Below are 27,422 nucleotides of genomic sequence, written 5' to 3' on the forward strand. Positions count from 1 at the left end.
CTCTCTCTCCTACAGGACTTGAGGAACAAGGGGGACTCTGCACCGCCAGAGCTTGTATACCTGCACACCAATTAGAGGCAGTAATGGCTTCGGGGAACCGCTATAGAACACCACAGTACAATGCGACACCTCTCTACCATACCGTCGATGTTAACATCTTCACTAGTCCAGAACGTGTGAGATCCATATACCAGAGGTCTTAGGGAAGGGGCAAAGTGGCATGGACAAAGCTCAGAGACCTGGGTCCATGTCCTGCATCTAACCCTGTCTCCTATGGACCTGTACTTGTATAGGCTATGAAATGATGTTCCCACTCAACCAAACCTTATTGGTGGCAGTTTTATTCACGTGGTTAACGTCGATTGGAACAAAACAAAACAAAAACGCAACAAGACCAGTCCAGTAAAACAAGGTTTTGCTTTAATAAATCGATTTGTTTTTGAAGTTACAGGATGCAAATGAAAACCCGTTCACCTCCGGTTTCACACGGGACACTAACGATGGTCTCCTGGGTGAAAGACCTGTGTTTGACCCATCCATCCATCCCAACCTCCTCCATAGGTGGCTGTCTGTGATTAGAGATTTATGGTATGTCAAAAACAAATGTAATCTGGGTCGGGGGGGGTAGTTTCCCTTAAGACTTAATTGACAGAGCAGTTATTAACAATGGGAGCAAAGCCTGCATGCATCCCATTTGTTGATAGGCAAAGAGCACTAAAGCATTATAATAAACCTGCAGTCAGATTTGGCCACTAAAAATCAATGCATTCTGTTTTCTATTTCAAATCAGGAATTACTTTTTCAATATGATGATTCCCTAATCTTATGATGCCTTGAGTCGCCTGAACCAAACCTGACAAGCATTGTTTCATATTACAGGGAAAAGAGATGAGATATATTGGCCATGAACATTCGTATTTACTGCTGAATTCTTTTTTCATATAAAACAGAATATTTCTGAGGTCTGGCCACTAATTCAATTACAGCATCAAGGCTGCGAGTACTCTTTCCTTGCATCTGCAATTCTTCACTAAATGGTTCACAGCCAGGCGGTTTTTGTCAGTCTCTTGTTTTGCTCTGAATGGATTAAACGTTGTGCACATTTTGCTTTCATTTGCATCTCTAAGGCCTTTTTCATAAATAAGATACACACTGTTTTTCCAGCAGCATCCACATCAGCTGTACTCTGATTATTAAAAGTTGAAAACTGTTTTCCTGACGGTTATAATATTCTTGTTTCATCACCATTAGTAGTATAGCTGAGAAATTAAACCTGTGAAAACAAATGTTTGGGGATTTAAAAAATCTTTATTCGTAATGTTCTTTATGCTCGGGCCCATTCTCAAAAGGTGGCTTCATTTAAATTAATTCTAAGAATGAAAAAAAATAAAAATGTATTGATGATACCAAGAAAAGTAGTCATGTATTTGTATCCAAAAGCCTGATATAATAATGTCCAGTTCTAGTCCAGTAGATGTATCATGGAACTCAGAGATGGCTGCCATTCACTTAAATAAAAATTGCTCACTGAGCACAGAAGCAGAAACGTTTTTCCGGCTCCCGGTGTTCCTCTCTGCCGGCATGTTCACGTTTATGGCCACGTTGCTCATAAACTTTACATCGGGACATCACACAAATATAAAACTTTCATAGATTCTAATTCGTAAAGCAGAGAGCAATAAGTGACCTTGTTTGCAGGTCGATGCGTCCCATCAGCAGTTTCTATCTTTTATAATGGTTGGGACAAATTGGCAGCAAGAATGGGTGCACCATATTCACCTCCATTAATAATGGGGCGGCCCCATTGTGAGCAAGTGTTTGATCGATTTACTTTTTGAGTCCCTTCTAGTTATTCTTTTGAAAGAACACATTTCAGCCAAAAAGCCCACAATGCATTGTGACATGCTTGGAATAGTAGGTCTATCAATAGGCTTGCAAGGCTCGTGTCTGTAGAAGCGCCAATGGGGATGTGGATCTGGTCGGGTTTTTCGCGATTTGCGTGAATTCAGTTGCTATGGTAATATGGCAATATTCCATCCCTCACTGTTCAAATAGATTTTTGCGAGAAAAGCGCTGGCAGGGCACTGGAGAACGCTTTATCTGCAGCGATGACACAAAAAGTTCAGAGATGTTCAACCAGATGCATTTTTTTAGTGGCTGCATGAGAAATTTAGTGAACTCTGAATTAAAAAAGCCGTGTGGGCGCTTTTTCTCTCGGCAGCCACTTCCACACTCACCTCATAAAGAACAATTAAAAAAAAAACGACTCAGGCGCTCAGAAAATATTGCTATCGGACACTATTAGTGGGGATATGAAAATGCATCTGCTGGTATCCTGATCATTAACGTTTGTGTAAACGAACCCTCCCTTACACACCACAATTCCTTATGGACCGGCCAATCCCACAGACACATCCGGATGCTGTAAGTAGAGCTCTGAATATGTGATAATAGGCCCCGATAAATACACTATTTACTCCCGTTTTAGTAACATTTTCTAAAAACTGCCTGGCTAAACTTTTCTAAAAATAAGACTATGTATTTGTTTCTAAAGATCCACATCTTCATTAGGCACTGACAGGGTCGGGCCTGAATGCCATATTGGGTATAGTCAAAAAGTTGGTTTTGGTATTTTTATACGATGTCTTAACAATACTGAGACTATAAAATAACACCTGCTTTATTCCTTCATCAACATCTCTCTTACATCTGATGTGCTTTCCTTTGAAATGTCATTAGGCACGCTACGAGCAGAAGAACAACTGACGAACATTGTTTTTCTGCGTCTATATTTATGTTTCATGGTGGACCAAACTGATGTAACATCACAAGATGCAGGCGATGAGTCTCCGTCTCCTGCTGACACTGGTGTCTGTTGTTCCTGCTAGCTGAGGCCTGAGAGACTCATCCATTCTAACGGCACCCCTCCATCAGCTGAGCCTCTTCCTCTTGGACAGCGTTGTCCACACTGTATAGTAAAGTCGTGTCATACATATAGTGAGGATGTGGCTGTGCATCAGAGTAATTAAGCTATAACTTTGAAAAGGTAAAGAACAAGTCGATGCTATTATTTCTGCTGATAACGGATCATTTTGTGGTGACGCAGCCAGAACACCGTGCGCTGTTCTTTCCTCATAACTTGTTCGCAATATAACAAAACACACTGTAATGTCTGATCCGTAACAAACAATTCAATGTAAGAACCGGGGACAAAAACAAGAATCAAACTTACACGCTGTCACATCCCTACCGAGGCGATAAAATGTTAATGGATGTTTTATTTCACTCAGTGCACCGGAGATGCACCTAATAATAAGTAATTTATTTTTCTGAGAAGAACTGCTGTTATTATCATCAAACAGGTGTCGAGGTCAGGGTCGTTGGTTTGTTTCACATTGGCTTGCTGCCAGGTGGGAAACAAAGACAGTTACAGATACCTACAGGATGAACAGTGAAGGTTTTATGCTGCAGAAGCCAGAGCTTTAAGCCTTTGGGATCAAGTCCAACTCAAGGTGTCAGGGCTTTGACACGGCTATGGATTGGCATGCAAATTATGTGAGCACTAGGCCAAAATAAATCAGAATAAAATAATGGAAACAATGTTTGGGGAGGTGAATTTAAGAGCAAATGATGAAGAAAAAAAAAAAGAAGCCGCTTGATGGGTCTTTGTCTGTTACGTTGACATTTTTCTGTACATCCCCTGCTGAGTTTTCATCTTTGGTGCTTTGTCAGAAACCAAGCTCTACTCAGCCACACCCTCTTCACTTTCAACATCCAAGTGGAATCCATTCAACTTTCCCCGGATTTAATTCAGTTTGAAATCTGCACCAAATGTGTCAATGTCTGCCGCTGTTCATTTCCGTTGACCAAACTGCTTTTAGTTATGCTATACACGGTTGGGTCAGTCTTCTTTGTAGCTTGTTACTAATCATCAAAGATCAGACGTCAACAAAATTGGGGTATCTATTAAACAGTTTGTAACAAGTTAATGAGTTGCAAAAAAAACTGACTGCATTGAGCTGATTGTTGGCACAGAAATGGAGATTCCAAAGAAGACACATTTGTTATCTCAGTAATTAATGAAAATATAAGACTTTTACAATGTTTGCCTTTTCACGAAGAATTGTGTGAACAAATGACATTGTAAAAATAAGTTGTTCATATTCAGACTGCATATTTGTATTCATCATTGTAATGGTTTTCCCGACCGACCCTACCCACTGCCACAATATGCACTCCTTGTACGTTTATATGTTTGTGCCTTCCATGTTTGGGTAGAGCTCTAAAGAAAACTAATAGTAAAAGAAAAATCTCTTTGTTTTACATCAACACAACTAATAGACAGTAAGCCTCATCCCACACGGGTGTAGAAACCTTTCCTCTCTGGTTCTGAAGAACTAAACCAATTACCCAACACATTTCTTCAGTTTTAAATGTCAGAATGATACACTATATAGAAGGATATACATTTATATCAGACTTATATGCATGTCACTTCATATTTTTGAAGTGTCAGACTTAAATCTGCTTTTAACCTCTAATTTTCATGTTTTTGTTTTGTTTATTACTGTTATAATGTCATCTCTCTGACTTGTTTATATCGTTATTGCTTTTATTCTTACTGTCTTTATCATGTAAAATACCTTTTAAAGCGCCGTACTCAAAAAAAATATTATTATTGTTATTATATATTTTATAAAAACAAGAAAGCTCTCTAATAACTAAAAGCAGAAATTAGAACATATATATGGATCCATGTGTCTGAATCATTTGGAAAATAGTCAATGCTGGATTTGAAATAGTAAATTTAAACTAGTCATGTTTATAGGCCAATTAATCTTAAAATGATTTCCCTTATCTAAATTTGATATTCTAAATTGTTCTCTGGCACCAGCAGCCATAGACATCAATGTGTATTTGGCATTCTCTTTATGACATCAATTATTTACTGCACTTTGACTCTACAGCACAGCGATTTAGCCGTCCTGAAGACATGGCTCTAGAGATGGCAATGCCGGTCTGTCGGTTAGTAGCTCCACCGGCCACAGTGACATTTATGTTTGAGTATGCAGCCTGACAACTTTGTTCATCCCTTGACTTTTCCTCTAACATCACTAACAGGTTTATTATGTCTAATATCCTCTAAGAATCTCTCAACATTTGTTAACAACACTCCTAACGAACATAAATTCTGAAGACTTTGGTGATCGCTTAACTTTCCCTGTAGTGCCACCATGAGGTTGACATTTATAGTTTTGAGGTGGATGGACTGCCATGGAAGTTGATACTGGGCACGCATAGATGAATGATCACGTTGGTGATCCGCTGACCTTTTCTCCCGCACCATCATCAGGTTTACAATTGTATCCAATGTTTTCTGACCCAAAGCCGGCCTTAGCCATACTGAGCTGTGCTCATTACCAACTGTTTGCATGTTAAGATGTCAAACTAGGCTGATGAACATGTTGAACAATTAAACCTACTTGACATCAGCATGTTCATTCAACATTGGCATTGTGGGCTTCTTTCCATGCCGATGTTAACATTTAGCTCAAAGCACCGCTGCACCAACACCTTTTCACTCCCGACTCATCAAATACTGACGCTGGGTCAGTCACATAACAACATTACAGTACAATAACTCATGTTGCGCCAAAAACGGTCACCTGGGGGAAAGTCCTGTGTTATCCATCTTCTGCTTCTTCCTGCCCTACTCGGACCATATCGCCATTTGAACTGCATCAGTTGCTCTGACTAGCTAATGAAGACTTGGATGGATTTACATGTGAGGTAGTTGGAAGCCCCCAACATCTCATGCACATGCTAAAGGGTGTCTCGGTGTCAGACCCTCAGGGGCATGACCAAGCTGTGGTACTTGACAACTGCCAAGACTGGGTTGGCAGCCTCACAAAGCCCCATGCGTGACTGGAGACTCTCCGAGTCTTGTTCCAATATTTATGAGTTACCAAATCAAGTCTCCTCAGTTGTTTGAATTCCAGTCTCAAGTCAAGTCTTTTGGGCAAACAGGTCTCAAACAAATCAAGCTTACCGTCCATCTATTTGAGACCAAATCAACAAGAAAGTCTCTCCAGTCAAGTCTTGAATCTCAAATGTCCTTCTCTGGTTGAAGCTCCAATTGACCAATACATATACTTCCTTCAACATTACCTTGTGCTACATTGTTCCAAATTGTAAATCTAACCCTTCATGCAAACTATGCAAATCACTTCTGATTAATCACCATGTCACTAATCCTCACCGTTGATCCCTTCAAGAGTGGAGGGTCCAATTTCCATCTCTCACTTAGCATCCACTCTTTTCTGATAGAAAGCTGGTAATTATGGTTCAAGCTCGCCCCGCTGCGCCCTCGTCAAAATGTATCAAGCGCTACAGGACTATGGTGTAGATGTTTATTCAACTCTGACAAATAATTTCAGTATGGGTTTGTCTTTATAATGCTGGGATGTAATTTCTTACAACCCAGTCAAATCAAATATGAGAGTGACAAAAGAGTTGGAAAGTCAGCTGGGCTGCTTTTGACACACATCTCGACATGTCAAGACCGTAAAAATGGTGTATTTGGTCACAAATAACACACCGGCTTGCCGCTATAAGTGGATATTAATTCCTTTTCAGAACACTAAAACCTGTTTGAATGGAGGGCTGACACATTGTGTACTTCTTAATACTTAATAGGACTTTTTAAAGGTTATTAGAAACACTTTAGACTCCAGCTGGTGCCAATATTTAGTATGCCACTTTCGAAATAAGTGCATACTTGAAACCATTGAATCCAGTTGGAAATAAAATAAAAGGTAATTTTTAATGACACTGAACGTGCACATGTAACCAGATAAGTTAGAAGAACAGAAACCCCTCTACCTTCTATTATTGTTAGCTTGTGAGAAAATCCTGCTGTTTGCTGATACATTTCTATCAAATATACAAATTCAATTCAATTCAATTTATTTTGTACAGCCCAAAATAAGAAATTACAAATTTGCCTCAGAGGGCTCTGTTCACATACAATATAATATATATGTACCAGAAACTGCATGCAACAACTTTAAATTAGATTATATTAGAGACGACTGCAGTAGCCAGAATTATTGTGGACACGTTTCTAAATTAAAAATATGTTATATTTTATATCAGTCTTATATACCATGGTTGTTCATCTTGGGATATTGAACTGGACTAGAATATTAAATTATTCCCAATCATTACTTTTGTGATTTGTGCAGTTCAAGACTCGTAAAGAAACCTCCTCAAGTTGATGTCCTCATAAGCTCTCAGAATGAGAAAGAAGCTACATGAATAACTAGCTGAAGAGATTCCTTGTGAATCGTCTGGTTACACTGTATCATGGCCATCTGAGTGACATATTCCATATTGGATGAGCAGGAATGAGTGGAAAGTGTCACTATGAGTGAGATGAAGATGAAGAAACATACCTGCTTCACGTCATAAGCGAAGAGAACATATTTCAGATCGGGGGAGATTGAATACTTGGCCACGTTAAAATTGATCTAGGAAACAAAAGTGACAGAGATAGCTTTACCGTTTGCAATGTCAATCATTGTCATATCATTTTTATCACGATACATCCTCATAATCTAACAGCATGAAAACTAATCTACTTACAAATGTAGTGTTTGTCAGGACAATCTCTGTTTCGTTTTTAAGGATGTTGAACTTGATGACGTGGCCGTCACTGTTTCTGTAGATGACTTCGGAGTCTGTGAATAGAAACAGAGGGATCAAAGAAAAGAATAATTGAATTTGGAAAAGACAATACAGAGAAAAACGTTGAAGTGAAAACCAGCAGACTCTTTTCGGAACTGCGAAGATGCCTCTGAAAACAAATGCCTTCTAAGCCTCATCCTTCCCTCAAACTAAACAAACAGTGAGAATGCTGCAGACAGCCCAACGGGCTCAAGTTTGTGCAATTGTAATGTGACGTGATTAACTGCGAGGATCAAAAGTGAGATTCCACTGCGAGGAGAACCATTTTCATTTGGTTGACGGAAAGAGGCCAGCGTGGCACCGCCAGGGAAACATCTTCTCCGGAGCTGCACTGCCTGGACGAGACAGCACTGTTGGTTTTGAGTCAAACATTCTCACACGCAGCCTACCTCAAATGTCATGGGTTGAGGGCTTATCTGCATAATACCTTTGTGTCAACACAATTGTGTTCTGGTTTCAGCTCGGAAGGTGGACCCAGAAGCAAGACAGCAGGGTCAAATAACACGGGAGCTTTACTAACAACAAAGCTGGTCGCAAAGAAACCAAACTGGCAGATAACAAACACTGAGGGAGCCGGATGAGGAGATACAAAATGCAAAGGAAAAACAAAACAAATAGCAGTCACAATTACCCAACTGACTGACTGACTGAAAACAGAAACACGGACGAGTTAAATGTCCACATTGAAACCCATTACAGCATAAAGTTGTTGCATTCTATTATGTCAAGAGCCTGGTACGGGTCAGTGGGTCCCTTGCTATCAGGCCGCACAGAAAGTTTGCATTGATTATCAAGGTCGGAAAGATGTTTTATTTTTCATCACATTTTTTGAAAATGCCCATGGAAACTGTACCTCTCCGTTAATGTCTGCTGGTCTGGCTGGCAGTGTACAGGCAGTGTTGTGTGTGCGCAGTTATATTCCAATACAACAGTGTGTTACGCAGACATTTTGGAGTTACCTTGTTGGTCTTGCTTCAAATCATGCTCAAATAATCAAATAATGTCTAAATTGAATGGAGAAGGTCCCCACTTGGTAGGAGTAGCATGAAGGACCCCAGTTGGGAATCTAGGAATGAATGAATGTATGTGTGTGTGTGTGTGTGTGTGTGTGTGTGGGGGGGGGGGGGGGGGGGGGGGGGGGGGGGGGGGGGGGGGGGGGGGGGGGGGGGGGGGGGGGGGGGAATGAGAGGGTCATGTCTGGGTCTTTGTGGTTATCCAAATGCCACCGGGACTCATTCATTAAAGAACAGCTTGACAAGTAAGCACAGCTGTCTTTAATGAACATTATACAGCTGCTGATGCTGTGTTTTGATGGCACTCTGCTCCCTGAGGAAAAAGCTTCCCCTTTATTCACAATGGTCAACAGGTCAAGCCCCTCCTGAATTATCATTTTTACTGTCACATAAAAAAATAGTAAACCAATGATATAGGAAAACAAAAGAGGGAACAATATAGTCCTCTAGGACTTCAGTCTTAATGGACTTTACTTGTTGTTTAGAATGGCCCGATCTCCACAGACCTATATGTATTATAGAGCATTTAACAAAAACTCTTATCTAAGTTGTGTCAGTTTAAAATATCTCACTTATAAAATAAAAACAAGATCACCTAAAAAACTTTCACAGGCAAAAACTGCCAAATGTGTCCAAATATTTGTATCTCCAATGAGGTCATTTAAAAAGCATTAAAATAATTTTCATTTGATGCCCAGCAGGGGTAAACCTTAAATCAGTGCATGAGAGAAAAATGAATATTTAGGTAATAAAAAGAAACTTATTCCTGTGATCTTTAAAACATCACCATAGGTCTTTGCACTGCTCTGCGCTTGTCTCCTTAAATAATGATGTTCGTAGCTGAAAAAGAACAAGCTACGCCTCTAATGTATAAGTAATGTCCTACGTCTGCAACTCAATGAATAATGAAATGCCTTGAATATTTCTCCTGCTTTGTTTAACTCTGCAACTTCTATGGAGTAATGGTCACTCTACACGCTTTTGTGGGTGTTCATTTTAGGCAGGTAAATATGACGTTTTCCTGATGTAAGGTTCCTTACAGCTCATAACATAAATATCTGTCAATATGTTATCTACACTCATGGTAGCCACAGATATGATTAACATGTAATTGGGGTTTCTCAAAGTCCTTCCATGTTGGGTCCTACAGAGGCTCGGCAAGATTGCTACCTAGCAGTGGATGTTGTTTGAATAATTCAGTACATAAACCTTTCAAGTGGGAATATTGATTTTGCATAACTCAAAACAATATACACAAATCAATCAAGCAAATATGTAGGCCTCTTATAAAATAAATAAAATCAACAGTAATGTTGGCAATTAATATAATTTACAAACTTGTAAATGTACAGAAGATACAATAATATGTTCTCCTCAAAGCCACTTGATTGTAATTTCATTTTCAGTAACAAAATAAAACGCGTCTAACCGCCTTAATTCATTGTTTGTTGGTTATTTAGGAGAATTGAGGATAGATACATGCATCCTTGAAAATCATCTGGTCTTAGTCCACGAGAGAATTTCAAGGATCCTTAAAATTGGACCAGTCCTTCGATGGGATTCGATGACGTTTGGCCGTTGAAGGATCCTTACCGGACTTTACAAAACGCCCTGTGTTTCAGCTTTAAACAGAATTCAATTTAAAATAACTTTAGCAATAAAATGTTTGTGGTAGCTTTAGTCATGACCAATAAAACCATCTCTTCCTCCATACTTTTAAATGTATCAATACTCTGACAGCTTTTGTGGATAAGGGAAGGTGGTGCAATGTGACAATGTGACAAGAGCAATAGAGAACTTGAAACTGCTTGGGGTTTAAAGGGTAGTAATACCTTAAGCTTCTGCAGGTTTACGTCCAGACTCTGCTGATATCTGAACGTTTTCTTTCTACACAATATACTTTAGAGGCATACATTATGAACGAATCTCACGATTCTGCACCTTCTCGTGAAAAGTGGTATAAGGTTAGCTTGTGCTACAAAAGACAAACGGTACAGCTATAAAAAAAAAAAAAAGCCAACTCCCTTCACTTCCTGTCCAAACCAGCAGTTGCAGGAACAGTTTAGTTCTCGTCTTTAAAAGAGGCCGCCGCCAACACAATGGACCCTGCATACCACAAGGAGCACTGAGACCGCCCCTGTGTTCATTGAGGATCAAGGATGAATGTCACCAAGCCGGCTATCACATCCACAAAAAGGGTTGCTGTGCTTTTGACCCGCAAATTCCACAGCATGATTGCGACCAACACAGTGGCTCACATCACGCCCTCATAATACTAAAAAGCAAGAAAAGCACGAGTGCCTTGGAAAATAAAACCCCATTTCACCCAGATTGTCAACCGCATATACTAGTAACCCTTGAAATTGTGTCAGGTGAGTATTTCTTCCTGTGCAATTGGTAAACAGACATGCACAGGACTCCTTAAAGGTATACACAAGGCTGGGGTAATGATGTCACCCTTCCAGGATTTGTACTCAGTGGTCCACGACACACATTGTAATTGTCTTTTGAAAACCTTTCAGATTAATTTGGGTTTTAACTGTCCAGCTCCAGACTCTGCTGCCCACATAACTGTCAGGAAATGAAAGATGAATTCTGCCCACTGACTGGAGGCAGCAGTAAGGAGAAACCACATTCAGTACTAACTATAGCAGCTGGTAATTATGTGTCACATTTCTTGATGGTAGGCCTATTTCTGATCACAGTAGATATCAAATGTACATGGTATGAACACTTAAGGCCTTTAGTCAAATGGGGTATTTTCTTTGTGCAATTACTTCAAATAATGCTGCATATATATATATATATATATATATATATATATATATATATATATATATATCACGTGTATATCAAATACTCTTTTACATACTCTTTTACATACTTTCATTAAATACTTTTTACAATATCTACATGGCAACAATTACATTTAGTTAAACATAATTGCGGTATATGTTTGCAACTGCTCTTGTATTATACATGTATTCATAATTTGTACAGGTTTGTAAGACAACTAATACACTTGTTTAGTGATTCTTATTATGGTTTATAAAAAAGGTTCTGGGCCAACACACTAACTTCAATCACCTGCATCACAAACAGATGTGCAACTCACCCATCCTCGAACCTGCTGCCAGGCATCTTACAGGGCATGCACTGAATGTTGTCATTAGACCAACATTGTGAGGTGTGGAATTGTGAACTATGTTCATTATTATATAATATCTCTGCAGCGAGGTTCCAAAAATCTGTTGGTAAGCCCTCCCAGAAAAGTAGGAGCTGATATTGCAGCATATTGTTGCTTATGGCTTTTCACATATGAGGGGAATGTTTTAGTGTCACCAACTAACCATACTTTGGCATGGTTAACAATATGTTTATCTCACATTTCATAGCACAGGACTTGGACCGATGTCATCTGGGGCTGGTTCCATAACTGTTGGATAATTTAACCAGAATTCATAATAAATTAGTCCTACTTAAGATAGTCAAGAACAAGACAGCTTCAACATTCAAATTATTCTTTTTGCCTACTAGTTGCACGTAACAATTATGCTACACACATTCTATTATTGTTAGTAATATACTATTTGTAAAATTAGGTTCCAGTGGGATTGTTTCCGACTCTTGTGCTTCCAAGTCAAAAAGTCAACATGTATTAAAAAAGAATCATTGCTAAACATCACAATACGTTTTTATCTAACAAAATATTGCGCTCCCGTCCATATATGTTGACATTTAGCCTTTTTGATATTTAGCTTTAACACAGCTGTAACAACATTTTTACTGTGGTCCAGTTTGTTCTCCTGCTTTCTACAAACAAAGGGAGGCAGCAATCTAAATCACATTTATATAAACACAATAACAATTTATTCTAGGTAAATGACGACATAAAATATAACAGACTTTCAAAGCTTCCTTCAAGAACCTAAATTAAATGTAAACATTTACGTGTACACTTTCCAATAGATACCAAACGTGAACACCTCCAACTCAACAGTGAGGAGTGAATTTTTAGCTTAACTGAAAGCCCTTCCACTGTCAGATGATTATGCACAGCCAATGGAGTAGAGAGTCTGAGGACAAGTGGGAACTCACAATGTAATATGCATAGCACACACTGAATTATTTAGAGAAGGTTGCGTAATGCGTGTCGGCAGTCCCTACGGTTCCACCAAATGTCACAGCTGGTCAAGCTCAAAGCCAACTTGTTAAAGATAGAACATGAGTGCTTGGTTGTGCAGAGGCTGACAGTACAATATGGTATCATATGTTGGGGTGTAAGGACTCAGTGCCAGCCACTGCTCGTGCTAAAGGGATTCATTAAAAACGGCATCTGTGGTTCACTGCTGAAATGAAAAGAAGAAGCAGAATCCCTTTTGTCAGCACTTGCAGCCCATCTACAGTGACAGATATATTGACAGCCCAATCAGCATAATTAGACTAACTATCTATGAAGTCTAACTATAACATGAAAACGTCCAATTTGTCAATTATTTCTTCATAATTACCTTACACAAACAAAAATAAATGCCAAAAGACATAAATCTTATCACACCACTTGGTAGAAGTGTAATTCATAATCTTGAGAGATTTGTGTCCCAATACTGGTGGAATAAATAATCCCTTTGGGTAAAAGACTCACAAGCAGATTAATGACACATTTAGAGTGGCATGACACATAAACATTATAAATACAACAACCACTTAATACAACACGATATCTGTTAATGAGGTCCAATGAGTAGGGAACACACTCCCATGTGATGACGATAGGGTGTTGTTTCTGTGAGCGCATCCAAATGGGAAACTAGTCAACTGTGACTTTGCCTCTGAATATTTCTATGGCCATTTGTTTGTTCAACACACTGCTGTGGCTAATACAAACACTTAAAACCAGTTTTGACCTCAATGAGTGAAGAGCAAAAGTTGTCGATTCCCCGACACAATCGCATCACTATTTTTCATGTTTTGCCAGTTGGGCAGAAGCCTTTGGCATCACTATAATGAGCCTTTTGAGTAGTATCTTGATGCTCAAGGCACGCGCACTGTAACAAGTGGTTAACTTTGTGAAATATACTTGGTGACCATTGTAACAAGTGGTTAACTTTGTGAAATATACTTAATGACCATTGTAACAAGTGGTTAACTTTGTGAAATATACTTGGTGACCATTGTAACAAGTGGTTAACTTTGTGAAATATACTTGGTGACCATTGTAACAAGTGGTTAACTTTGTGAAATATACTTAATGACCATTGTAACAAGTGGTTAACTTTGTGAAATATACTTGGTGACCATTGTAACAATTGGTTAACTTTGTGAAATATACTTAATGACCATTGTAACAAGTGGTTAACTTTGTGAAATATACTTAATGACCATTGTAACAAGTGGTTAACTTTGTGAAATATACTTAATGACCATTGTAACAAGTGGTTAACTTTGTGAAATATACTTAATGACCATTGTAACAAGTGGTTAACTTTGTGAAATATACTTAATGACCATTGTAACAAGTGGTTAACTTTGTGAAATATACTTGGTGACCATTGTAACAAGTGGTTAACTTTGTGAAATATACTTGGTGACCATTATAACAAGTGGTTAACTTTGTGAAATATACTTAATGACCATTGTAACAAGTGGTTAACTTTGTGAAATATACTTGGTGACCATTGTAACAAGTGGTTAACTTTGTGAAATATACTTAATGACCATTGTAACAAGTGGTTAACTTTGTGAAATATACCCCCCCGTGGAGACCTGGTGATGAGCTGATAGAATGATGAGTTGATGAAGCTGATGGAGCCATGAAGACTGGGCGGAGATGGGGAGGTGGAGGGGTGCGTAACAGCAGCATGAATGAACTGAAGGTAGAGAGACAGTCATATTTAAATGAGACAGCACCAAGATGATTGGCTAACCATGTCATCGTTACCGTGTGCTCATTGGATAGAGGGGATCAGCTGATCTGCACAGCTGGTGTCATGATTGACGGAGCAGAACAATGACAGCAAGTAAACAATGAGTGAGCAAATAACTGGCAGACATGTGAGGAATAGATGGCGGGCTGAGGGGTCTGGTCTTCCTGTCTGAACGTGCTTATAGCTCCATTTGATGCCCCTGGAGTGAGACCAGGCTGCCTTACATTAACCCATGGATGTCTTAAATGTCTAGTTCGTGTTTTATCCTAAATGTTGTAGAGAGAGGGAGAATGTAAATTATGAATGTAAAATGTTCATACGTGTACTTCTTTTAAAGTGTAATGTGTTCCCTCGTGAGCATTTCAGTGATAATAATGGCCCGAGAAAATATCGTACTTCATATTCACTGTCCTGGTTTGAGGATTCTTAAATAGCCCATTTCTACCACAGGGACTCTTCCAGGAACCCAGGGTCCCTTTAGGAACTCAGGAACTTAACATGTGTTGACCTGCACAAAACCGTGTCTAAATTTAGTTCCTGACCTTAAAAAGTCCTGGTCTGGACCAGTACTTCCAGAAGGCCTAGCAACTATCAGGCTTGAGTCACTGCTCAAACATAAACCTGCTACAATTTGAATACAACATGTATCCACACATGTAGGAAGCAAGCACTGGCTGGATCTAAAATCTATATTAGTACGAGGCATGACTTATTAACTTTCACAAAACAATTTTGGAATATAGAAAGTGTAACTTAGTGTTAAGGATTTTCAACATCATACGTCCTCTTCAACCTCATTAAATTCACCCACACTGCTCCGCTCCTCCGCTCCCTTCACTGGCTGCAGCATCCGCTTCAAAACATTGGTACTTGCGTACCGTGCTCCGAACAGATCGGGTCCGGTCTACATCCAGGACATGGTCTAACCGTACATCCAGGACATGGTCTAACCGTACATCCAGGACATGGTCTAACCGTACATCCAGGACATGGTCTAACCTCACACCCAGGACATGGTCTAACCTCACATCCAGGACATGGTCTAACCTCACACCCAGGACATGGTCTAACCTCACATCCAGGACACGGTCTAACCTCACATCCAGGACATGGTCTAACCGTACATCCAGGACATGGTCTAACCTCACATCCAGGACATGGTCTAACCTCACATCCAGGACATGGTCTAACCTCACACCCAGGACATGGTCTAACCTCACATCCAGGACACGGTCTAACCTCACACCCAGGACATGGTCTAACCTCACATCCAGGACACGGTCTAACCTCACATCCAGGACATGGTCTAACCTCACACCCAGGACATGGTCTAACCTCACATCCAGGACACGGTCTAACCTCACACCCAGGACATGGTCTAACCTCACATCCAGGACACGGTCTAACCTCACATCCAGGACATGGTCTAACCTCACATCCAGGACATGGTCTAACCTCACACCCAGGACATGGTCTAACCTCACATCCAGGACACGGTCTAACCTCACACCCAGGACATGGTCTAACCTCACATCCAGGACACGGTCTAACCTCACACCCAGGACACGGTCTAACCTCACATCCAGGACACGGTCTAACCTCACACCCAGGACATGGTCTAACCTCACACCCAGGACATGGTCTAACCTCACATCCAGGACACGGTCTAACCTCACACCCAGGACATGGTCTAACCTCACACCCAGGACATGGTCTAACCTCACACCCAGGACATGGTCTAACCTTACATCCAGGACATGGTCTAACCTCACACCCAGGACATGGTCTAACCGTACATCCAGGACATGGTCTAACCTCACACCCAGGACACGGTCTAACCTCACATCCAGGACACGGTCTAACCTCACACCCAGGACATGGTCTAACCTCACACCCAGGACATGGTCTAACCTCACATCCAGGACACGGTCTAACCTCACACCCAGGACATGGTCTAACCTCACACCCAGGACATGGTCTAACCTCACACCCAGGACATGGTCTAACCTCACACCCAGGACATGGTCTAACCTTACATCCAGGACATGGTCTAACCTCACACCCAGGACATGGTCTAACCTCACATCCAGGACATGGTCTAACCTCACACCCAGGACATGGTCTAACCTCACACCCAGGACATGGTCTAACCGTACATCCAGGACATGGTCTAACCTCACACCCAGGACATGGTCTAACCTCACACCCAGGACATGGTCTAACCGTACATCCAGGACACGGTCTAACCTTACATCCAGGACATGGTCTAACCTCACACCCAGGACATGGTCTAACCTTACATCCAGGACATGGTCTAACCTCACACCCCAGCCTGTTACCTCTGCTCGACTTGTGACTCCGTCACTGCGAGCTAATCACTCGACAAAATCCAGGACAGCAGAAAGTCTCTACATCTTCTGCCTATATCTTGAATTAGTACTTCAGTGGCACTTGAATGGCACTTACTTATGGTATTACTTATGTTATTACAGTATTACTTATAGTATTACGTATGGTATTAGTTATGGTATTACTTATAGTATTACTTATGGTATTACAGTATTACTTATAGTATTACTTATGGTATTACGTATGGTATTAGTTATGGTATTACTTATAGTATTACTTATGGTATTACTTATGTTATTGCAGTATTACTTATGGTATTACTTATGGTATTACTTATGGTATTACTTATGTTATTACAGTATTACTTATAGTATTACTTATGGTATTACGTGTGGTATTAGTTATGGTATTACTTATAGTATTACTTATGGTATTACTTATGTTATTGCAGTATTACTTATGGTATTACTTATGGTATTACTTATGGTATTACTTATAGTATTACTTATAGTATTATTTATGGTATTACTTATAGTATTACTTATGGTATTACTTATAGTATTACTTATTGTATTACTTATTGTATTACTTATGGTATTTTTGTAGTTTGGCTTTCTTGAAGAAACGTTACTTTCTTGATTCTGATTCACTTATTGTAAGACACTTTGGATAAAGGCTTCAGCTAAATGACATGTAATGTAATGTATCTAATAAAAAAGCTTGTGGCGAACAATCAACGTCGACCTCCCAGCTGGAGATGTGTGAGCGGTGCCAGCCTGCTTATGTCACTTCAAGCGTTGCTGTCGGCGGTGCGAGTGCAAACAGAAAAAGAGCTCTTTAGGGTATAGGCTCTGTAGTTCTTGGGGGAGCTCTTCAGTGGGCAACCGACAGCTGTCAGCACTGTTGCTGTCAGCACTGTTTTCCCGGCCGACACTATCTTGAGAGCCGTTGAAAGGCAACAGAAATACTCCCAATCTCATTTGTAGCAACGTCAATGTGCTCAGAGGAGTAACTATTTGAACATATAGAATTCTATGACAACCTTCATGATTCTACAGATGCAGCGGGGAAACAAGGTCCTTTGTACCATGAAAAAGTTGATTATCAGTCGCATCCTCTGCATGTCAGTTTATTGACAACATTAACTTCGGAGGTTCAATTTAAGCTGCTGCGTCGTTGTTTTTGGATTGATCCGTCTATAAAGTGTGTAACACTCCATCACAGTGCAATGCCACTCTTGTGTTTTTACACCTCTCCTGTGTGTGTATCAGCAGGGATCACCTACGGTGGCTCAGCACAAGCTGCGTCCAATAATGTGCCACCCATCGCCCGCTGAGCAGACAAGTGTCTAACATTGTACACCCTGTAGCCTCTGACTATTTCTTTTCCCCACCAGAGATAAACGAGTAACATTTTCTGATTAGATTAGGAGATTAAGAGATAGATGAGCACCACACCTTCTCTGCAAAGCGAACCTTTTAGACATCGTCAATAAAGAGATTTAATTAATGACTGAGCCTTATTTAACGAGCCATCCTGACTCATTCTAATTGACTTGTTGTGTGCACCGTGTGCCAGTGGGGTGGAATTTCCCAGTATTAGCACAGTTCAGAGCTGCTTCAGTGATACCTACGATGCGGAAAAGAACATGTGACGACGCCGCTCTTGCGTAGGTTTGCATGCAGGGATTCATTAACCTTGTCCATCACGGCTAATGCGCTAACACATTACCTCTCGGCTCGTTTTAATTCCTCCACGCCGCGAAGCGCGCTAATGATGACACGTTTGATTTTCATCAGAACTGCAGACTATTTATGGATGTGCAAAGGAGGCGGACCGCCAGTTTCCTCTTCTGTGTGCCGAGCGCTCCAGTCCCACCCCATTTCTGACACTACTGGACATGCAAGCTGAGAACGAGGTCCAGTGGGAATTGCATTCCATTTAACAACGGGCACGCTACTAATGTGTGCGAGTATGCTCATGAAATATGAACATATTTAGTGTGTAAAAGAGAGAATCCCCGACTGCAATATCCGCAGCGTTGTTTTTCACCCTTGCGCTTTGCATCCCGATCACATTGTTCTCCTCTTCCTCACCATCACCATCCTCTAAAACATTGTCAGCAACAAAAGCAGGTGAACATAACACACGCTTCTCTGGAGAATAATGTAACTGTTCCACCTCAGGGAAGCAGCAGAGTACTCTTCAAAGGGGCCTGCACCTGGATGCTGCATTGTTCCGTGCAGTCAGCAGTTCTGCCTCCAACCTGCTTTTTCCCCCTGTTCCTCCAACGGGGGCATTTCCATTACCTCAAGGTCTTTCATCACTAGGTCACCTCTCTGGAAGTCTCCAAATGCAGTTATATCATGTGTACAGAAAAATGATTTGTGCTAAATGACAACATAAAGAAAGATATTTCAACGTTATGACACTTAAAACTACACTGAACCTTTTTTGAGGGTGACTCAACGGTGGTGTGGTGGATAGCTCAGTCGCCTCGCTGTTCAATTCCCGGATGATTAGACATAAGTCATATTACTGAAACTTGTTTAAGTCAAGGCAAACATTTTTAGCAGATGTCATAGTGTGAACTGCTGATCGTTATCGGACGATAGTCAGTAAAAGCGTACAATTGGGTCATTGCCTTCTAGTAACCGGTCGTTGATAATGTGATATTATCAAATCTGTATTGAAATCCGCAGGAGGAGAACTAATAATGTTAGCAGCTAACTGCTATTGTTCCATTAATTCCATTCGGATGCGCTCAAGCTCTATTAAGTTGAAATGACTATTTAAATTATAACGTTATCATGATGTGTTTCAAGGATATCTCGTTAAATGTAGTGTTTGGCAAGAAGAGATATAGAGCGGTTTAAAGGAGATAGAGAAGTCTGAAGCATTGGATACCAGCTGCTGTAACAAAACAACAAAAGACATCTGTATTCTGCTGATCTGATCCGTGACTGATCGTATCCCCATTTAAATATGGAGATACGATCAGTCCCTACGGCTTTGGTTGTGATTGATTTACATAACTATATACATCACTTCTACTGACTGAATATAAGATCACTTTCTGAGATAAACAACTACTACTGCTGTATTCGAAAATGCTGTAGTTGCTCTACAGGACCTAGAACCTCCATTTCAAGCAGTCTCAGTCCTGTTGTTTGGTTCGTACCAGGGTTCAATTGACAGTTTTCACAAAGTGCACTGGGGTTTGTTTGAACCAAACCAGTGAGGTTAGGCGCGAATAGGCACTTTGCACGTCTTGGTCTCAAATAAGCAAAAGTGTAATTGGATCGGATTGGATTGCTACCGAGATGATTAAATCATGTAAATGCATCGTCTCTACAAGACGCACATGTAACCTTTACTCGCCTTGCTCTCGCAACCTCATGCGACAACATTGGAATGGTGTAAACTGGGAAATCATTGCAAAACACAATGCAACACTTCATTATACCAGTAACAATGCAGGGATACACATGAAATGAGAAATATGTCCATGAGTCTGCCACCCTGGAAACCTGTGAGGTTTCATTGCGCCTTGAGTGTGTTTCAAAAGACAGACGCAGATTAAGTTTAATTCAGACCCAGCTGTCTCTGCTGTTTTTGTCGTTAACATCGTATCACCATGTGGTATTTCTTTCATTATGGTGATACCATTCATCATCCTTCTTAAGATCAAAATAATTCTCACTTAGCCGTACTACGAATAAGAAAAGCCCTACGTACTGTGTGTAACCACACAAATCCTTCCTGCACACGGCTCTGCAGCTACTTTTATATTTCAGTGCATTGGGGGAAAAGCAGGGTCTGCCAAGTGGATGACTGGAGGCTGTATTTGTGCTGGTTGTGTGTATTTTTCTACTTAAATTGTACCCAAGGAATGCAACAAGCACTTTCTGGAGATGGACAGGTGGTACTGGCACGCTTCACAGACTCACTTTAATTGGTATCCGCTGTATCTTGTGTGGAAGCGCTACCTTTTTATTTGCTTAAGTGGCTGAGAGGAGCTTAAAGGTTTCTGAGACGAGCTGTGTGGTAAATAATTACTTTAAGGGTTTTTTTGAACGCGGGAAAACCCTGCTGAAAAGGGCTGAGTCCTTTCCCATTGCCAGTATGGCTTCCTGTTTTTTTTTTTCCCAGACAGAATTTGTGGCTGAATGACAAAGAAAAAGAAAACGCTTGAGGGAGGGGGGGGGGGGGGGGGGGGGGTTATCGTCTCTACCCAGCTGTCATGTTTTCTACTGAAGTCATTAGTCCCAGGAATTAATGCACATTGTAACCTTTGGGGTGGGTGTTATTTTATTGTTTTACAGTAGGAAAGGGGCTTTAGAATGTTATTTTTAAGCTTTCTGAAATATGGAGCTGAGTAACTGCAGTTCATTGATTCCTCTTATTCATTTCTCTTCATCGACTGCCCAACACGCACGCCCGATACCATCCACATGTGATTTGTATTGCTAAGCAAGTGTGGCTGACACGGTGCACATTATTGAATGTGTTAATCAAGGGCAGGATTCCGCCAGTCATTTCATTAGTAATATAGGACGCACATTAAGATGCAGTCCAATATGCCAGTTAACCCCATAATTACCTCTGGAAAGATAGAAGACACAAACTGCTAAATCTACACTTGATGTCACCGTGTAAAAAACTGCAGCTGTACTGCATTCGATTATATCCCCCATTTGAATATCTATTTGAAAATTAAGTCTAATAACTAACATCCTTCAAGCTGCACTAATCTATAATTCTATATATAAAATGTACATGAATCAGGTGACATTGTGTAATGTGAAAGGCCTCGTTCAAAGAGATGAACTCACAGAGAGTCATTTACCAACCGTTATAGTGTATTAGTGTCTCTTTGCTCAGACAGCCAGATATCTTACTGTTGGCTGAGTCCTGCCGGTCTCATCAATCTTTTCCATTCGCAGCAGGCCGCTGAATTTAACAAACAAGCGTAGCTAAAGCCACTGTACGCTACCTAAAGAGCCAGATATGTTTCTCAGTGGCTGGTGGAGACCAAAACAGAGCAAAGAGTCAGTACTGCGCTCGCATTTATCGTGTAAGGGGAAACCACTCCAAATGAATGGTTAAGGCACTCCTTGTCAGCCAGATGTTTAAATAATAAATAGACAACTGTTTGACCATATCAACTTCATCAGGTGATGGTATTGTCTTCAAAGCTTGGCCTGAAAGTCAGTTATTACCAGTTTGAAGGATAAGGCTCATGCCATGATATATTTTTGTTATTGTCAAAAAATCCCATGAAGACTATATATTTCAGTCTGACTCTTATTCATTCCTTATGCAGACATACATCTTTTAATACGGCTTACAAATATCTAGTTTTTGGCAAACAGTACTAAATCAGGAGTAATATGTGCATTTGATTATTGTCACTTGTGGATTCATATGAATTCGGTGCAGTGGTATTTACAGCAGTACGTGTGGGATTGAGTCAAAATATACTGCAGTATGAATGCTCATGGCAATGAAGGAATATGTCAGCCGCTGCAACAGTGTGGCTCGCTGATGTGTTTTTGGACAACAATGGAGATACAGCAGCTGACATTAGAGGTACACACATCACACAACAGTTGTTAGTTGCATCAATAAATGATCAGATTTGGTCTTTTCGTGAGATTTGTTACCAATAAGCGAAGGAGAATACCATTTAAAATGCGTCGCCATCAGCCGTCAGCCAGGCGATGATGTCAGGGGACGTTAGAGGGTTGGAGAATGAGCAACTATACTGCCCCCTTTGTCCCATGAAGTCTATATTTAAACCCGCCATGTTTAATTCATCGTCAAGCGCCATCCTTTCACACCGGCCCTGTATCTGGGACCAGAACATCAAATGAACTGAGGACTTAATGAAGTGAAATGTCACAGCCTTATGGCAGGGTGCTGCAGGTTATAGATGGGATATGAATGTCACTCCATAATGCATTGGCCCTTATGACCCAGGGGGGACAGCGGTACCGAGACTTGTGTGCAAAGTAGATCTCGACTAGAGGATTACACCGCAACCAGACACACTTGCTCCAGCCGTGCTTAGCGGTGTCCTGTCCAATGACGTTTTTTTCAGGACATTGGTTATTTTTCAACTTTTATTGGAATCACAGCAATATTAATATTGTAAAAGTACATCTAAATATCATTCCTGCTTTCTGCACATTTAATACCTTTTTCCTTCAGACCAAACAATTAGCTGCTGTCCATTTTTGTATGAACTTCCGCAGACTCGAAAATTGCCTGAGCTGGAAAATGACTCCATTACGGTCTCAGAACCGATTATGAAACCTTATTTCCTATTCACAAATTAATATGAAACTTTTTCATATTCACGAATAAATATGAAAAACATGAACTGGCTGTTGCCAAAGTTCTTCTGGCTTGTATTCATTATACTGTGACTGAGTTGAGTCAAGCAATAACAATCACAGACTTTAGATGTGTTTTTGGGAAGGTTACACAGAGGGTGAGCGAGAGCTGTATGAACATGTATGAACATGCACTGTATGAACATGTATGAACATGTATGAACATGCACTGTATGAACATGCACTGTATGAACATGTATGAACATGCACTGTATGAACATGCACTGTATGGACATGTATGAACATGCACTGTATGAACATGTATGAACATGCACTGTATGAAAATGCACTGTATGAACATGCACTGTAACAACATGCACTGTATGAACATGCACTGTATGAACATGCACTGTAACAACATGCACTTTATGAACATGCACTGTAACAACATGCACTGTATGAACATGCACTGTATGAACATGCACTGTATGAACATGCACTGTAACAACATGCACTGTATGAACATGCACTGTATGAACATGCACTGTAACAACATGCACTGTAACAACATGCACTTTATGAACATGCACTGTAACAACATGCACTGTATGAACATGCACTGTATGAACATGCACTGCATGAACATGCACTGTATGAACATGCACTGTAACAACATGCACTTTATGAACATGCACTGTAACAACATGCACTTTATGAACATGCACTGCATGAACATGCACTGTAACAACATGCACTTTATGAACATGCACTGCATGAACATGCACTGTAACAACATGCAGTAGGAGGTGGCATTGCTCTTCAATCTCTGAGGATTACATGATATTGGCTCACTCAATTTTTGTTGAATGAATATGCTTTATTTGTCTCACTTCTTCTAGATGGTACGGGTTAGATTGTCTTGACCCATAACGACTATTCCAACATAATAATAATAATAATGCATTGAATTTATATAGCGCTTTTCATGATACTCAAAGACACTTAATTATAACATCCTAAAAGCTAAAAATAAATAAATAAGAATAACTAAAATACAGGTAAAACAAATAAAACAAATAGGGACTTTCTCAGTGGCTCGGACCCTAATAAATTAAAATAATAAAAAACATGGAGCAAACAATCACACATTAAAAGCAGTTCTGAACAGGTTGGTTTTGATTTGCGATTTGAATAAGGAAAGATCATAACTCCTACTTTGGCGAGTTCTGGTCTGCTTCTTCCAAGGTGAAGAATTATAGTTGTTGCTACTTAAAGGGACAGTTCACCTCCAATGTCCAATTTTTCTTTGTAGTGCTATTTATCAAACCACATTGTTTTGGTGTAAGTTGCCTAGTTTTGGAGTCATCTGCTGTCGAGATGTCTGTGGTGCTCAATACCACAAAAATCTCTTTTCAGAAATCATAACTGGGGTTCTCGAGATAATCCGCAGACCTTGTTGTGATCAGTTTCATGTGGGAACTATTGTCTTTCTTCGTCATGGACGAGAGGTCGTTTATGTGACCAAGTGTGAACAAAGCTGACAAAGCTGCTGCTCAACCACCGTGTGCTGCCTCCAGAATTCTGGGAACTGCAGTATTGAAGTGCACTTGCTGTTAACACCAATAAACATGAGTGACGCCAAACCAACCAGGACGGAAATCTGTGGAGACTTTTACCACACCATAGTCGGCGTGCCAAGGTAGACAATGAAGTACTCTCTTTGAATGTGTAGCTGCGTGCATTTGGAATGTCAAAGTCAATCTGAAAAGGAAGATCGTTTGCTGACTGAGCAAAAAGACCAAAGCCAACAAAAACACAGCCGGAGGTTGCTTTTTACAAACATATTCCTCTCTATCGAAAGTGAGAGCTCAAAAGGTTACATTAATAGTCTCCGTGGTGATGCATTGCAAGGAGGACACGATAGGGCAGCAAGAAATAAAAAAAAGTACAGTTACAGAACGAGTGTGGGTTGAGAGGTTAAAGACTATGAAGGAGACACCGAATGTGAGTGACAGAACAGTACCTGCAGCTCTGAGCTCTATTCTGGACTGACTCAACTTGGCTCTCTTTTTCAGCAGCTGTGGCCATCATTTCACTCACTCAGTTAATTGCTGAGATCTGGGAACGTAGTGACGCCCCCATGACAGAGTCCGAAGGGGGCAGGAAATCCAATTGGATGATCACACAAGCCAACGGGGGTCGACCAGCCTGAAGCTACAGCAGGGCTTTGTTTACAACCTGTCTGAGCATGGGGACTGCTCGTGCTTCTTGTTTTGATCAATACATGTTCCAAGCTCTCAAACGGTGACTTATTGAGCACTATGTTTTTATTACTAATAGGAATGGTAACACAAGCTGTGTGACTATCATGCACGTTTCAATAAACTGCCAGGACAAGAATGAACAGTATGTAAAATATCATGAAATTACACTATATTCCACGCTGTACAATATTAGGGGTTGCAAGAGAGAATACATTTATATATTGTTTATTATTTGTTTAGTCTATGTGTCCATCAAATGTTACTCAGGTCTTAAATTGCTTGTTTCTAAGATACATTATAAGAGCTTTAAGTCATTTTTTGTTTAAGAGCCTTTAACTTAATTAATCATGTAAATAGTGTTTATTTTTAAAATTACAACAAGAAATGTAAGTATTTCTGAAACAGTTTAAATGTACGAATTGAGCCTCTATATGACCTACATCAGTAAATGAGACTGAGTGTGAAGATTAGCTATTTCTATGTAGATATTCTTAATGCCTGTCATCGTGTCAGATTTACTGCAAGATCAAACAAAACCATTTAGGGTATAGAAGTCTATGAGAGAATAACTTCTCTCTTGATTTATTCCCTCAGTAAACATTGTAAACATGAGTTTATGGTCTCAATCTCTAGTTTCAAGTCTTCTTCAATACAGCGTGATGTTCATTAAAAAAGATGAAGGTCCATTTAGAGTCAAAGAGACCATAAAGCAGGGTATGCTTTAGGGCGGGGCTCACTGTGATTGGCAGGTCACTGCCGTATACAGTGTCTCTACGTCACTACTCCGCATGCAAAATATGGTCACTTCTGTTCATTGGTTGCAAACAAACAACATGGTGACGGCCAAATTCAAAACCAATGGGTGATGTCACGATGAATGCTTCTTACATACAGTCTATGAGTGCTGGTTCCGCTGGAGGGAAGAGAGGCCCGGGAGAACCAGAACCAGGACTGAGCGGGGCAGGCGGTTTTCTAAAGGGAGTCTGGTGCTTGGAAACACTCACGTTTTGATCAGCTAGTCATTTCAGCTCTATACTATCCTATGTTTCATTATACTGTACTTCACAATAGTATAATATACTTTGCAAGAAATACATGTATTTTACTGGAGCACAACATATGTAGATTATGCCCAATTGTACTGTAGTATACATTGTACACTAATAAATGGCTAATAAACTACTGTACATTTCTAAATTAATAACTGTATGAATTTCAATTTAATTGTGGAACGGCGTTCTCTTCCTCACCAAAAAGCAGACACAGTCGTACTCTTTTCAAATGTGTATGGAAAAGAAAACAGTATACCGGTATGTGTTTTTGAGTTTGGATGCAAATTGTATTTCACTTTCATTTGTGATGCACCTGCAAATTTGAAGCCTCCTTTCTACTATTATTTTCTTTTTTTTTTTTTTTTGGATGGGATTTAGAATAAAGGAAAAAAGAAACCCAATATTTCTCTCCACCCTCAAACAAAATGCTACGAAAAGATTTCAGCTATAGCCTCAACTAGCCTACGAAAAAGCAAAGATGTCACAGTCAGATGGGGGGAGGGGGGGGAGCCTTTTGAGAAAATCTGAGGTATTTAAAGTTCTGCCATTCAACCTTAAAATGACTAATTTTAGAAGTGTATGGATCCGGTGAGGCAGAACCGTGTGTACAGGACGATAAATACTCACAGAGAGCTAAGGGGCCATATAGCTGCTGAGATGGTTCATATAAAATGTACCCTTCTCCTTCATCCAATATATCACTGTCTTCCCACTGCAGGCAGGCGCGAGCCAA

General features: G+C 40.2%; 1 protein-coding gene across 2 annotated transcripts in view; it reads right to left on the minus strand.

The window, feature by feature from the left end:
* The window catches only part of LOC117750223 (inactive dipeptidyl peptidase 10-like), a 96,770-nt gene that overhangs the window by 50,222 nt on the left and 19,126 nt on the right, over positions 1-27,422 (minus strand). For both annotated transcript variants that reach the window (XM_034561318.1, XM_034561319.1), the window contains 2 exons: positions 7,645-7,739; positions 7,455-7,529 (listed from right to left, as the gene is read on the minus strand). In XM_034561318.1, the coding sequence (XP_034417209.1) occupies positions 7,455-7,529; positions 7,645-7,739 (170 nt within the window). The remainder of the gene's footprint in view (positions 1-7,454; positions 7,530-7,644; positions 7,740-27,422) is intronic.

The sequence above is a fragment of the Cyclopterus lumpus genome, chromosome 21 (genome assembly GCF_009769545.1).
Source record: "Cyclopterus lumpus isolate fCycLum1 chromosome 21, fCycLum1.pri, whole genome shotgun sequence".
Classification (NCBI taxonomy): domain Eukaryota; kingdom Metazoa; phylum Chordata; class Actinopteri; order Perciformes; family Cyclopteridae; genus Cyclopterus; species Cyclopterus lumpus.